Source organism: Trachypithecus francoisi, unplaced genomic scaffold (genome assembly GCF_009764315.1).
Source record: "Trachypithecus francoisi isolate TF-2019V2 unplaced genomic scaffold, Tfra_2.0 Lachesis_group2, whole genome shotgun sequence".
Classification (NCBI taxonomy): domain Eukaryota; kingdom Metazoa; phylum Chordata; class Mammalia; order Primates; family Cercopithecidae; genus Trachypithecus; species Trachypithecus francoisi.
The window spans coordinates 139,230,403-139,244,065 of record NW_022681465.1 but is presented as its reverse complement, the minus strand read 5'-3'; the positions used below and the strand labels follow the sequence as shown (position 1 = coordinate 139,244,065).

Sequence of the window (13,663 nt, the reverse complement as noted above, 5' to 3'; positions counted from 1 at the left end):
AGGAGGTTCAACTTTCCACTTACACGCATGCATGCACACATACACGCACACACTCTCTCTCTCTCTTTCTTTCTCGTACAGCTCTGGAGCTTCTGCCCAGCATCCTCTTTCCACAGCTTACAATGTTGGCTGCCTTTGTCCTCACTATATCTCCTGTTCTCTCTTAAAATGACTGACTTATTGAAGAACCATTGTGAAAAGTCTGGAAGATTCTTTAAACATCCTAAATTCCTACCTTCTCCCTTCCTTCCCACTTTTAAGTTTTTTTCTTTTTTTTTTGAGAAGGAGTCTCCCTCTGTCACCCAGGCTGGAGTGCAGTGGCTTGATCTTGGCTCACTGCAAACTCCGCCTCCCAGGTTCACACCATTCTTCTGGCTCAGCCTCCCCAGTAGCTGGGACTACAGGTGCCCGCCACCACGCCCGGCTAATTTTTTGTATTTTTTTAGTAGAGACGAGGTTTCACCGTGTTAGCCAGGATGGTCTCGATCTCCTGACCTTGTGATCCGTCCGCCTCGGCCTCCCAAAGTGCTGGGATTACAGGCTTGAGCCACTGCGCCCGGCCAAGTTTTTTTCTTTAATTGTTGTTAGTGCAAGCAGTAAGTGCTCTAGCCTTTCACTGATATGTTGATCCCTGCTGCCTCCCTTCACAAAGGTTTGGCTGACAAATGTGCTTGTGTTCACTGGTTGCCCCATGTACCTGTCAGTGCCCAGTGCAAGGCCCCCTCAGGTGGTTATCTAGCTAACTAGCATGTCTTCAGTGTTGAAAGGTTCACCACTGCCTCAGGCAGCTCTGAGTATTAGAAAGGCTCTCTATGTTCTGTCTCCTGGAACCTTCTGTCCCCTTGTCCTGTTCTGTCCCTGAGGGCTCTGAGATGCTGGCCATGGAGGCACGATTCCCTGCTCAGAAAGTGTTTCACTCTGACTTTGGACCGATAACTTTAACTCACTTAGTAAGTTCCTCATTAGCTCTACAGTGTGCCCTGTCTTTCCTGAGCCACTGAGCCAAGACAACACAGCACCCCCGTGCTCTGAAGCTTGTAGTCTGGAGAAGTCGCTGGCATGGGAAGCATTGCATGAGCCTTAAATAGAGCAGCATCTGCCACCTCAGCTCCTTTATGGAAAGAGGCAGTGGGGGAATGGATGCAGAGTTGAAACAGCAGCATTTCCTCTTGTTAGAATGTGGCACTGACGCCGTTACACAGGTGTTCAGGGAATGCCTGAAGTTGTGGTTATAGTCGTTACCATTCCTCCAGAGTTCAGAGAAATGGGAGGTCAGTGCAGCAGAGCACTGGAGAGCGAGTCAGGAAACCTCAGTTCTCATTATACCTCTGCCACTGACTTACGGGGCGACTTTGGGCAAGTTCCTCCTCCCCATAGCTTGGTTTCCCAGTCTGATCTCTGAGGCTCCCTGTAGCTCTGATGTCCTGTGATTCGCGTAACTGTTTCTGGGAGGCTGCTGGAGGAGCTGAGCCATGGGCAGGGTGGGAAGGATGAGCAGAACTTGCAGAGGCAGAGAGGACACTTGCAGAGACACCAGACCGGTGTGTGGGGGTTCAGGCAGGGTAAAGTGGGGAGCCCAACAGGATGCTGCTGCAGATGGAACCTGAGGCTGTAGGGCCTTAGATGCCCGTCCAGGGGAGCTGGGCCCAGTGCCGTCTGCGGTAGGGTAACACTGTAGGTCCTTGGGTGTGGAATTGGCGTAACAAGGCAATTGTCTTTAGTAGGAGTATTCCAGATAGACTAGAGAGTCAACTATCTTGCCCACAGTGTGCTTTGTTTCTTATATACTGTACTAGTTGGGATTTTCTGAAATATCTGAAGCCGTGGTTCTTAAACTGTTTTGAGTCTTTGGTCCTCGGAAGCTGATGAATGCTTGGACCATTCCCCAGAAGACACACATGTAGGCCAGGCATGGTGGCTTACGCCTGTAATCTCAGTACTTTGCGAGGCCGAGGTGGGTGGATCACCTGAGGTCGGGAGTTTAAGACCAGCCTGGCCATTGCGGTGAAACCCCATCTCTACTAAAAATACAAAAGTTAGCCCGGTGTAGTGGTGCACACTTGTGATCCCAGCTCCTCAGGAGGCGGAGGCAGGAGAATCGCTTGAACCCAGGAGGCGGAGGTTGCAGGATGTATATGCAGATGTCCCTTGGTATCCATGGGAGAGTGGTTCCAGAACTCCCTGAGGATACCAAAATCCATGGATGCTCAAGTACCTTATGTAAAATGGTGTAGTAGTTCACTGTAACCTATGCACATCCTCCTGTATACTTTAAATCATCTCTAGGTTACTTATGATATCTAATACAATGTAAATGCTAAATTTTGTTATACTGTATTGTTTAGGAAATAATGACAAGAAAAAAATTCTGTACATGTTCAATACAGTTTTTTTTTGTTGTTTGTTTTGTTTTGAGGCAGAGTCTTACTCTGTTGCCCAGGCTGGAGTGCTGTGGTGTGATCTCTGCTCACTGCAACCTCCGACTCCCTAGTTCAAACAATTCTCCTGCCTCAGCCTCCCGAGTAGCTGGGATTACAGGCACGTGCCACCATGCCCAGCGAATTTTTGTATTTTTAGTAGAGACAGGGTTTCACCACTCAGGCCATCTTGATCTCCTGACCTTGTGATCTGCCCGCCTCATCCTCCCAAAGTGGTGGGATTACAGGGGTGAGCCACCATGCCCGGCCTGTTTGTTTTTTTACAACATTTTTGATCTGTGGTTGGTTGAATCCATGGATGCAGAACCCATGGATATGGAGGGTTGACTGTACAGTGATGTCCATTCTCTGGGCTTGCTGCTCTCAGGGGTCAATTCCTCGTCCTAAGAACCCTGTGAGGTTGAAGGGAGGGAAGCGTTGGTAGATGAGGATGCTGAGGTCCGGCAGACAAGTGACTTACTGTCAGGCACTCTGCAAGGCCCAGTGTGTGGGAGGATGGTGGCCCCGCTGCTGTGGAGCCACCAGTGGCCTGTGGGTCCTGGGTCCTGCCCTGTGAGTCAGCCCCAGACAGGGAACCTGCATAACTGGAGAATTTCCCTGGGCTGAGCTGGGGTCACAGGGGGAAACTGAGTCATGAGAAATGAGGAAGCAGAGGGAGAATGGACTGGCGGTGCCTACTCAGGCCTTGGTGAAGAGTGGGCCGTGTACCCTTTCCCTCTCCAGGTGCTGGGCCCCCTGCCCCATGAGGATGGCAACCTGATGCTGCACCTGCAGCGCCTGGAGACCACGCTGAGTGTGTGTGCCGAGGAGCCGGACCATGGCCAGCTCTTCACCCATCTGGGCCGCATGGCCCTGGAGTTCAACCGACTGGCATCCAAGGTGCACAAGAATGAGCAGCGCACCTCCATCCTGCAGGTGAGGCACATGGGGAGGGCGGCCCGAGACAGGCAGGTGTGCTTCCCCCCAAGCTCTTCCCGCCTTCCTGCTCCTGGGAATCCACGGGTACCATGGGGACTTCTGAAGTCTGTGTTGTGGGCAGACTTTGGGCTTTTTGTTAAGGGTGATGAACAGGATAAGGAAGTTGTGGGGAGGGATGAGGAACAGGAAGGAAATGGGGAAATATGGGATGGGCAATGTGAGTGTCATGGTTGGGGATACCCCCAGCAGTCCTGCCTTTCTTTCTCATGTGCAGGGTGGAGGGATGGGAAGGGAGGGAACAAAGGTCAACTCCTTTTGTTATGCCCCTTTCCCCCCAGGGTAGGCACCCTCATTATCACCACTTCACAGGTGGGGAAGCAGCCCTTTTTTTGCCCAACATCACCTAGCTGATAAATGGTGAAGTTGGGATTGGAATCTCGATCTCTTGCATGCCAAAGCCCATCCATCCCAACCTGCCTCCCCTTTTGACTTCCTTTTAAAAGCTTCCCTGGGCTGTGGGGAATGGCTAGATTTCCTTGCTAGGCCAGGCCAGACCTTGGAGTTATATGGTCTTTGGTTCCAGTATGACCCTTTATTGCTGCATGACCTTGGACAAGTCACTCATCCTCTCTGTCCCCCAATGTTCCTATTAGTAACATGAGCTAGGAGTGCCTCCATGGTTAGATTGCTGCATTAAATGAGGCCATGTACAGGATGCCCCCAGTGTGGTCCAGAACCTAGTCCATGCTGGAAGAGAGGTCCCCACTCGGAGTTCATGACGGGCATCCACACTGGGCGGAGGGTCTTAGCCTTGCGGGCTTTGGCAGCGGGGAAGTGTTCAGTTATAATTGGTGACCATTCTAAAGATGGCAACACAGAGGCTTCTGAGGGACTGCTTGTGATCTGAGCGCCCGCCACCTTGGTGACAGAGCCGTGACTTGAAGCCTCCTTACTCCCTGCAGGCCCTCTGGTCTATAGTCTATGGTCTACCTCTGGTCTATGGTCTCATTCATGTCAGCAGGCACTCAAGTGCCCCACTGATGGCAGAAGGGGGAGTCCCCCTTGCGTGACCTTGGGTTGCCAAAAGCAGGAAGGGCAACCAGGTTGGAGACGCAGTGTGAGGAGAAGTGTGGGGGCAGAGGAGCACGCAGGACGCTCATCCCACCTGGAGGGGAGGGGTGTTTTGGGAGGTGAGGCTGAACGAGAGGCAGAGGCCTGGAGGGCCAGGCTGAGAGAAGGGAACCCCTTTAAGATGTCAGTGAGGCTTCAAGGTATCCAGGCCGAACCCTGGCAAGGTGAGCCTGGCACAGTGCCTGGGCTGTGGGCAGGGTGGGAAGGTGTCTGGGGTGAGAGCACTTTGTGCATCCACTTTTCAGCTTTGAGATGGGGATAGATCCTGGGTCCCCTAAAAGGGGTCCTGCCAACCTCTGTTATTCTTTATTTCAGGCCCCTCCCTATTTATTTCCTTCTTAGCTCTTATCATAGTTTGTAATAATTTTATTTAATAAATTTTTTCTTATACTCTTTTTTTTTCTTATACTCTCTGCTAGAAGGTAAGCTTGAGGGGTGCAGGCACCATGTCTATTGTATTCACTGTTGCGTCCCAGTTCCTGGTACTTCATACACATTTGGTGAATGAATGAATGAACAAAAGAATAAATAATCAAATGAACTCAGAGATTAGCTCTCGTAGTGCCTTGGATGGAAGGTGATGATCTTTATGACCTCTGATGATTCTATGCATTGGCCGGTTTGCACTCAGGGCATTGACCCAGAGACTCCAAGGAAACAGCCCTCTAGACTGCAAGGGTAGAACAGTAAGTGAGGCCTTGTCCTGGCCTTCCCTTAGGGACCAGGAGCAGGCCATTCTGTTCCCTGGAGGCCTCACCCAGAGACATGGCATCTCGGGTATTTTTACTGCCTGGGTGGAGGTATATTAATCCAGTTCCTCCTCATTCATTCGTTGACTTGTTTCTTGGTTCACTAAACATGTTCAAGGTCAGGTATAGCATAAGGCTCTCTGCTAGGCACTGAATGGGCTCAACAATAATTTTTCAATTTCTTTTTTTTTTGAGGGGTGGTGGGGGACAGGGTCTTGCTCTGCCACCCAGGCTAGAGTGCAGTGGTGCAACCACAGCTCACTGCAGCCTTGACCTCCTGGGCTCAGTCCTCCCACCTCAGTTCCCTGAATAGCTGAGACTACATGCATACGCCATTATGCCTGGCCAATGTTTTGGTATTTTTAGTAGAGACAGGGTTTTGCCATGTTGCCCAGGCTGCTATTGAACTCCTGGGCTCAAGTGATCCTCCTGCTTCAGCCTCCCAAAGTGCTGGGATTACTGGTGTGAGCCACCATGCCCAGCCAGTTTTCTGTTTTCTGAGCCTCGTCTCCCTCATTGTCCAACCACCTTCAGTTTAAGGCTGTGTTCTCCATTCAGCCTTCCCAAGAGTCTCCTGTGTGAGTCAGAAATAAAACAACTCTGAAATCTCCCTGAATTACACAACAAAAGTTTTCCCTCCTATTCTGTGTGGCAGGGGTTTGTTTCTGCTCTACACAGTTCCTCAGAGTCCCAGGGAGACAGGGGCCCCACCTTCCAGTGTCCTTTAGAGTACCAGACATCCACATCAGCCCCTGCTACCAGGAAAAAGAGACTGGAGAATTGTGCATAGGACAACCCAGGAGTGATGCTTGTCCCTTCCACACCTCTTCTGTTGGCCAGAACTAGTCACATGATTGCATCCACCTGCAACGGGCTTGGGAGATGGAAGGCAGCAGATGGCTGTCTAGTGAATGGCCCTGGTGCTGGCCCAGCTCGAAGACTGTCCCCTCCTTTGGGCACCATCTCTCTCCCTTCTCTGATCTTTCATCACAGGGGAAAGAGACACCAGTGTAGGGTCTGCCAGATCCCAGTGATGAGTCTTAGCAGCTGTGCACCTGTTAGACTGTATCATTTTACCTGGTTTCCCCACCTTTAACATAGAGATGAGTTACTTAGCTTTGGGGAAGTTGTGAGGCACCAGTGAAGTGGTATATGGAGAAGCACCCAGCCATGTACCTGGCACAGGTCAGGTGCTCAGTGAGGATTTGTGGCAAGATTGAACAACTCTGTGCTGACACTGTATGTTAGCGTTGCTAGTCAGCACCTTTCCTTCCCTCCAGCCTGTGAGGCCCTGAGTCTGGCGACCCCTCTTCCATCCCCAGCTCACAGAGCTCCCAACATGAGTCCCCACACATAAGCAAGTGGCTGATGGTTCATGGACACTTCCACTCTCACTGTCTCATCTGTCCCTCTCAGCAGCCCTATAGAGGAGGCAGAGAAGAAACAGTTGTCCCTGGGCTGGGTGTGGTGGCTCACGCCTGTAATCCCAGCACTTTGGGAGACTGAGGCAGGATCACTTGAGGTCAGGAGTTTGATACCAGCCTGGCCAACATGGTGAAACCCGTCTCTACTAAAAATACAAGAATTAGCCAGGCGTGGTGGCTCATACCTGTAGTCCCAGCTACTCAGGAGGCTGAGGCAGGAGAATCTCTTGAACCCGGGAGGTGGAGGTTGCAGTGAGCTGAGATCATGCTACTGCAGTCCAGCCTGGGCAACAGAGCGAGACTCTGTCTCCAAAAAAAAAAAAAAAAAAAAAAAAAAAAAAAAAAAAAAACAGAAACAGTTGTCTTTCTTTTGTAGAGGAGGGAACCAAGTGTCACAGCCACATTGTGAGGGCGTGAGGGCATAGTGAGGTCATGACTGAATGCCCCGTCTTCTGACTTTCCCCTTGGCAACACTGGGTACCTCTCACACCCGCAAATTGATGTGTCTTCCAGGTCCCCCAGGACTCGCCTGTTCATTTGTCCATTCGGCTGTTCAGTCATGTTGTTCCTTCCACAGACTTTGAGCTGGGGGCTGGGGATCTGACCGTGAACAAGAGAATGGTTAGGGGTCCCAGCCCTCCGGGAGCTCAGGAATTAATTGGGAGTAAGGGGGGTAGATATTAAGAAAACAGCGGCACAAACAGTTCTTTAGCTTTATCTGTCACAGGTGCTGAGAAGCGTAAAAGCAGGGGGCTGTGAGCAAGGATAACAGAGTTGGCCTAATGTAGCTGGATGGGGGAGTCAGGGAGGACTTCTCTGAGGAGATGGGATTTAAACTAAGACTTCAAAGGAAGAGTAGAAGTCAGCCAGGGGAGGCTGGTGGGGAACAGGAGTCTCGGCAGTGGGAGCAGGGACGAAGGAGAAGGGATGGAGCTGTCTGTCTTGGAGGAGCAGAAGGCCCCACTGCTGATTCTTGGTCAGGCTTCTCTGTAGTTGGCTCCCAAGGGAGAGGACATGTGGGTGGCCAAGTGGCTTAGCTCCTTAGACAGGGATTGGGTGAGGCCAGGCAAAGGGGATAAGGAGCTGGGCCCTAGGGTGGCTGCAGCCCCTCCCTGTCCTCTAGTTCTGTCTGCACCTGGGAGGTGCCCCCTCCTTCCTCTCACCCCGTCTGTTCCCCTGCCGGCAGACCCTGTGTGAGCAGCTTCGGAAGGAGAACGAGGCTCTGAAGGCCAAGTTGGACAAGGGCCTGGAACAGCGGGATCAGGCTGCCGAGAGGCTGCGGTAAGTTCAGGCCCCTCAGAGAAGGGGTGAGGAGTGGGGGCTGCAGGAGGAGGGGCTGGTGTGCAGCACTGATTTCTGGGTTGAGGACCGTGGCTCTGGGGCCCTGTGCCCAGAGCCCTGTTTGGAGGTTATGTCTCTTGATCCTTCTCCTTGGCTCCTTTGGTATTTTCTCTCTGGCCCTTTTGCCACCTTGGGACGTATATAGAGTGCTTTGAGAACTTCAGAAGAAAATCAGCATAGATTGCACTTCCTTCCTCCTCCAACACTTGCCCCTCTCCCCTGTTAACAGTGAACTGGCTGTGCCAGAGGACTCAGGACTTTGCTGCCTCCTGCTGGTCACCATCCTGACCTGCTCTGTCTTCCTGAGACCATCAGAGTTCCCCCTCTGGACTAGGGGGCTTAGACTTAACTGAGGGTTGAGGGTCAGGGAAAGGCATTACAAGTTTATATGCCTTCCCTTCCTTCCTTTGCAAGATTCTGAATTGACAGGTCTTAGGCAAGACCTAGGAGCCTGCATTTCACCAGGAGTCTCTGTGATTGTGACGGAGGTAGGCCCAGGATCACGCCTTGGGAAACGCTGATCTTGACTGTCAGAGTTTGACAAGCCCTTGGAGATTATGCAGGCCAGACCCCTCACTGTTCAGAGGGGAAACTGAGGCCCAGGGAGAGGCACGGACTTGATTGGAGTCTTACAACAAGAACTTGGGCCTCCTTGCTCTCCATCCTCTGAGTGGCCACAATTCCTGCCTGCACTGTGGTCCTGGACAATTTGGGGGATGAGTCATCTGCTGGGTACCAGTTGGGCTCAGGCACATATAGGAAAGGCCTGTGTTATAGACAGAACTTGCCACTGTTTTTTCCTCCTCTTCTTTTTCTTATTAGAATCAATAGAAAGAGAAGGAATATAAACTTCTTAAGTATGGCCACAGAAGTAATGTTTAACTACTGAGCCATTGGTTATTTTGAATCAGTGTGTAATTTATTTGCTTTTGGATGGCCAAGGATGCAGTTTTGGGGTTTTTATAGCCCTACTGACCCCATCCATGGATTCAAAAACTGAAGCTGGGGAAAAGACTTACGGATTATAAGGCAAGAATGCAAGTCTTTCCTGTATGACTTTGGGAAAGTCACTTTACTTATTGGCTTTTCAAGTGGAAACTCAGCTGGCAAATAGAACATAAAGAAATGGTGACCGGGCACGGTGGCTCACACCTGTAATCCCAGTACTTTGGGAGGCTAAGGTGGGAGGATTGCTTTGAGTTCATGAGTTTGAGACCAGCCTGGTGAAATGCATCACCACCCCTCCCCCAGCCCCAACAAAAAGTAGCAAAAAAATTAGCCAGGTATGGTGGTGTGCCTGTAGTCCTAGCTACTCAAGAGGGTGGGGGTGTGTGGTGGGGGAGGTGGGGAGTGGCTGAGGTGGGAGGATTACTTGAGTAGGAGCAGTTGAGGCTGTGGTGAGCTGAGATTGGGCCACTGTACTCCAGCCGGGGTGACAGAATGAGACCCTATCTCAAAAAAAAGAAAGAGAGAAACATTTTAGTCAGACCTGACTAAAATCACTAATTTTACAATATCCTCTATCACCTGTCTTATTAGTTACTTAGAATTTTACTTTAATTTGATTCATATTTTTACTTAAAATTATAAAGAAAACTTTAAGTGGAAAACAGAGTTACCTATGATAAATAGAAGATAACTCTAAATACAAGGAAAATGAAAGAATGTTAATAAATTCAGGCTAAGTATCATTGCACATTGAAGGCTCTGAGCCTGCAGCCTGCACTTCTGTGTTAACAAGGGAGACTGGCAAGTAACTAGAGAAGTGCCCAGGGTCTGTTAGCACCAAGTTCGCACTGTCTCCATGGTCTACACAGGAAATGTGAAGATGATTGGAAAGGGTGTCACTTTCTCACTAGAATGTGATCCAGGGTTATTTAATTTATCCTGAAGGTCTTGTGTGCATAGAAATTCCACAGCTGGGGAAACCCTGCCATTAACAGTCAGAGGCCTCCAGGGAAGCCCACGGATTGAGAGCAAGGTGGCTGAAGATGCCCTTTTTGATTTTCCCTGAGGGCAGGTTTCAGGATCATGCAGTACTCCCTGGGGCTCAGCTGCAACTCATGTGACAGTGAGCATTAAGCAACCCTGTAGGTTTCTTAACTCAGGGCCAGCATTGTGACTTCTCTGTTTCCCTCCATCCCAGGGAGGAAAATTTGGAGCTTAAGAAGTTATTGATGAGCAATAGCAACAAAGAGGGTGCGTCTGGGCAGCCAGGCTCACCGAAGATGGAAGGGGCAGGCAAGAAGGCGGTGGCTGGACAGCAGCAGGTATGTGGTCAGAAATTCCTTCTGTAGCATCCTTGGTTGCTGGTACTCAGCTTCTGCTTACCACCTCCAGTGACAGTGAGCCTACTTCCTCCTGCAGCCAGTGCCACGGGTAGAAGGTTGTAGCTATTACAAGGTTTTTTCTTTACTTGGCCTGACCTCCATGCTTAGAGGCTGCTGGTAGTCACTGTGGCTCTGTGGGCCTCATAAGCCTTCTCTTCTCCTGGCTAAATAACTCCAGTTCCTTCAGCCATTGCTCATAGAAGGCGGTGTTGAGTCATTTGCTCAGTCTGGGTGCATTCCCTAAACACATTCCAGTTTGTCAAGGTCTATCTTAGAGAGTGGTTCCCAAAAGCCAGTTTACCATCTTTGATATACCTGGCAGAATTAGGTTGTTTGGGTGAGCAAGCTCCCTTGGATTTTGCTAAGCTCCTGGGATTGTGTCTCTGGAGGCTCTAAAGTGGACAGGGGAGGGTGTTGGCCAGTTTTGGTGTGGTCTAGTGATGCTGCAGGGCTGGCCCACTCCGCCATCGTCCTCTAGTCCCAGCACTGGCCACATCCAGGTCCCAAGCAGGAGCATACTCTGCACCCCTTGCCCAGTTGTTACCATTCCCCTTGCTGCAGAGCTGAGTCCCAACTCTTTACCAACATGTTTTTCACCCTTTAATGGGGTTTAATAGCTGAACAGTAGGGCTCAATGTCTTTAACCCACCCTATACCTATGCAATAGTAGTAATTACCGTTATGGCTTAATTTCTTATTACTGTGTGGCAATGTAGAGTTTATCCAGGACTTGCAAATCTATTACCTTATTTGGGCCTCATCTCTACATATAGAATAGGCAAGGCTGGGACTATTATTCCATTCTGTGGCTATGGCCATAGGTTTGGGGAGGTCATGTAACATCATATAATCAGGATTTCTGCGTGACCTGCTATCAGGCAGATGTAGGGTACGGCCAGGGAAACATGCTGATAAATGGCAAAAGTCTGCTCTTTCCTGGTCTTCTGAATCCCAGCCCATGGAGATCCTCTTTTCTTCCCTTTATTCCCCAAATCAGATCCTGCCTTGTCTGCCATCTTGTGGAAGGGACTTGTGGACTCAGTTGTTCTGCCCTGGGTTCTCTGAGCTGCCTCAGGTGTGGAATTCCCTGGGCAGGTCTCTTTACTTTTCCTGTGCCCTTTAATCTCCACTCATCTTCCTTGAAAGCCCCGAGCCAGATGCTCTTCCTGCCCTATCTGAGAGTGGGAGCAACTTGCCCTTCTGTCCCAGGGTCTCCTGTCCCATAAGAGGCATGTGTTACAGAGGGGCAACAAGTGTGCCTTGGAATTGCATGCAGGTAGAATACTAGCTCCAGCTTTTACCAGCACTGCAGCCTTGGAGAGGTCATATAAGACTCCTAGGCCTCAGTTTCCTCTGTAAAATGAAGATAGTAACACCTGCCTCAAGGGGTGGTTGTAAGGATTCAGTGATGCAATGCTTGTAAAGTAGGTTTAGTGTCATAAACAGTGAACATTAGCTGTTGCTCTTTGGGGAGATTTGGTGCCAGCAGCCAGCTCTGCTGACTCCACGTGGACTCCTCTCTCCCTCGTGGAGGTTCAGGGTGCACCACCCTAAAGCCTGGAGTCCACCCGCTTCCTCCTTCCCCAGTAACTTATTGACCTTTTTGCCAAGCACAGCTCCCATCCAAGATGCCACAGATTTCAAGTGGGCAGGCCTGTCTGTCCCCTTTCTCAAAGGGGGTGACCTGTGGAGGGCTCCCCCTCACCTTGCTCCTTGGTGCTATGGTGTGCTTACAGGCCTGAGCCTGTAGGGGGCAAGCTCTGCCCCCAGCCCTCCCTGAAGCCTCTAGAGGGTGCAGTGTGGAGGGAAAGAGAATGCTGAGAATAGAGGGAGTCTGACTCCAGGATGATGGCGGACAATGTCAGAAGTCTAGGACAATGTCAGAAACTTCTTCTGTTTGAGCTTCTCATTGTATTGAAGCCCAGAGAAGACAAGGGTCTTGGTGTCCATCACAGAGGGACTTGGAGATGGAGTCGACACACACCCTTTGGACTACTGGCCTTGTCTGCTGTTTCACTCCAGCACTTGCTATTTTTTTTAACCTTTAAACTTTTTTATTTTGATGTAACTAGACTTACAGAAGAGTTGCAAAAGTAGTCCAGAGAGTTCCCCTATCCCCTTCCTCTACTTCCCCTAATGGCAACATCTTGTAGAACCCTGGTTGAATGATCAAAACTAGGAATTAACGGCATGTACTACTTAGTAAACTACAGACTTTATTCAGATTTCATCAGATTTGCACTCACGTCCTGTCGCGTGCTGGCCTGGAGTCTGGGATCCCACATTGCATTCAGTTGTCTCATCTCTCTCGTTTCCTCTAGTCTGTGACAGTTCCTAGTTGTTCCTTGCTTTTCACGACCTTAACACTTTTGAGTTGTACTGGCAAGTTACTCTGTAGAATGTTCTTCAGTTTGGGCTTATTTGCTGTCAAGATTGATGCCTCACAACTGATTGGATCTCATGATGAGATTGAGGTTATGTGTTTTGGCAAGAATCTCACGGAGGTCGCGTTCTATTTACATCAGAGTGTGCAGAACATTTCTCAGTCCAGCAGACCAGGGGTACATGATGTCAATGTTTTACTACTGTTAACCTTCATCACTTGCTCAAGTGCTGCCTTTCAAGTTTCTCTGCAAACAAGTGACCAATTTTCCCTTTGTAATTAATAAATGTTTATTTTTGAGAAGCAACTTTTGAGACTATGCAAGTACTCTGTTTTTCCTTAAACTTTCACTCACTGATTTTAGTGTCCATTGGTGGATCTCCACCTGCAGCAGTTATTCCTGTAGTAATGGAATGGTGATTTTGTATTTTACTCATTCTTCCTACACTTATTAATCGGAATTCTTTTGTAAGGAAGAGCTGTCCCTTCTCCCCATTAATTTATGTATTCACCTATTTTGTTCTGTCAGTAGGAACTCAAGAATATTAATTTCATACTGTGACTTATAATCCAATACTATCGTGATGTATTTTGCTGTTCAAAATGTTCCCGTTTTGGCCATAGAAGTTTTTTTCAGGTTGTCTCCTGTGCCCTTTTGACATGCCCTTTTATTATTATTGTTTTTAGTATTATTCATGTGAGCACTTCCTTACTTTCTGGCACTATAAGATGCACCAAACTCACCTTGTATTTTATCTGCTCCAGCCCCTCAAAGCAGCCCTGTTTCTTTTTAATAAAAAGAAAATGATATTTAGAAACCTACTGAGCACTAGGTGTACTCAGTGCTGCTGGATGTCTCTGCTTTAGCCCCTTACAGAGGACAGAGCTGGGAAACATCTGTGTGTACTACACAGTTCTTTATTTCTGCATCTTTCTAAAAATATTTTTA

The 13,663-nt window shown here is 49.3% G+C and overlaps 1 protein-coding gene across 12 annotated transcripts in view; it reads left to right on the top strand.

Moving 5' to 3' along the window:
* TNIP1 (TNFAIP3 interacting protein 1) overlaps nucleotides 1–13,663 on the top strand; it is a 59,294-nt gene that overhangs the window by 28,561 nt on the left and 17,070 nt on the right. For all 12 annotated transcript variants that reach the window (XM_033180639.1, XM_033180637.1, XM_033180640.1 and 9 more), the window contains 3 exons: nucleotides 3,162–3,353; nucleotides 7,847–7,941; nucleotides 10,148–10,271. In XM_033180639.1, coding sequence (XP_033036530.1) covers nucleotides 3,162–3,353; nucleotides 7,847–7,941; nucleotides 10,148–10,271 — 411 coding nt within the window. The remainder of the gene's footprint in view (nucleotides 1–3,161; nucleotides 3,354–7,846; nucleotides 7,942–10,147; nucleotides 10,272–13,663) is intronic.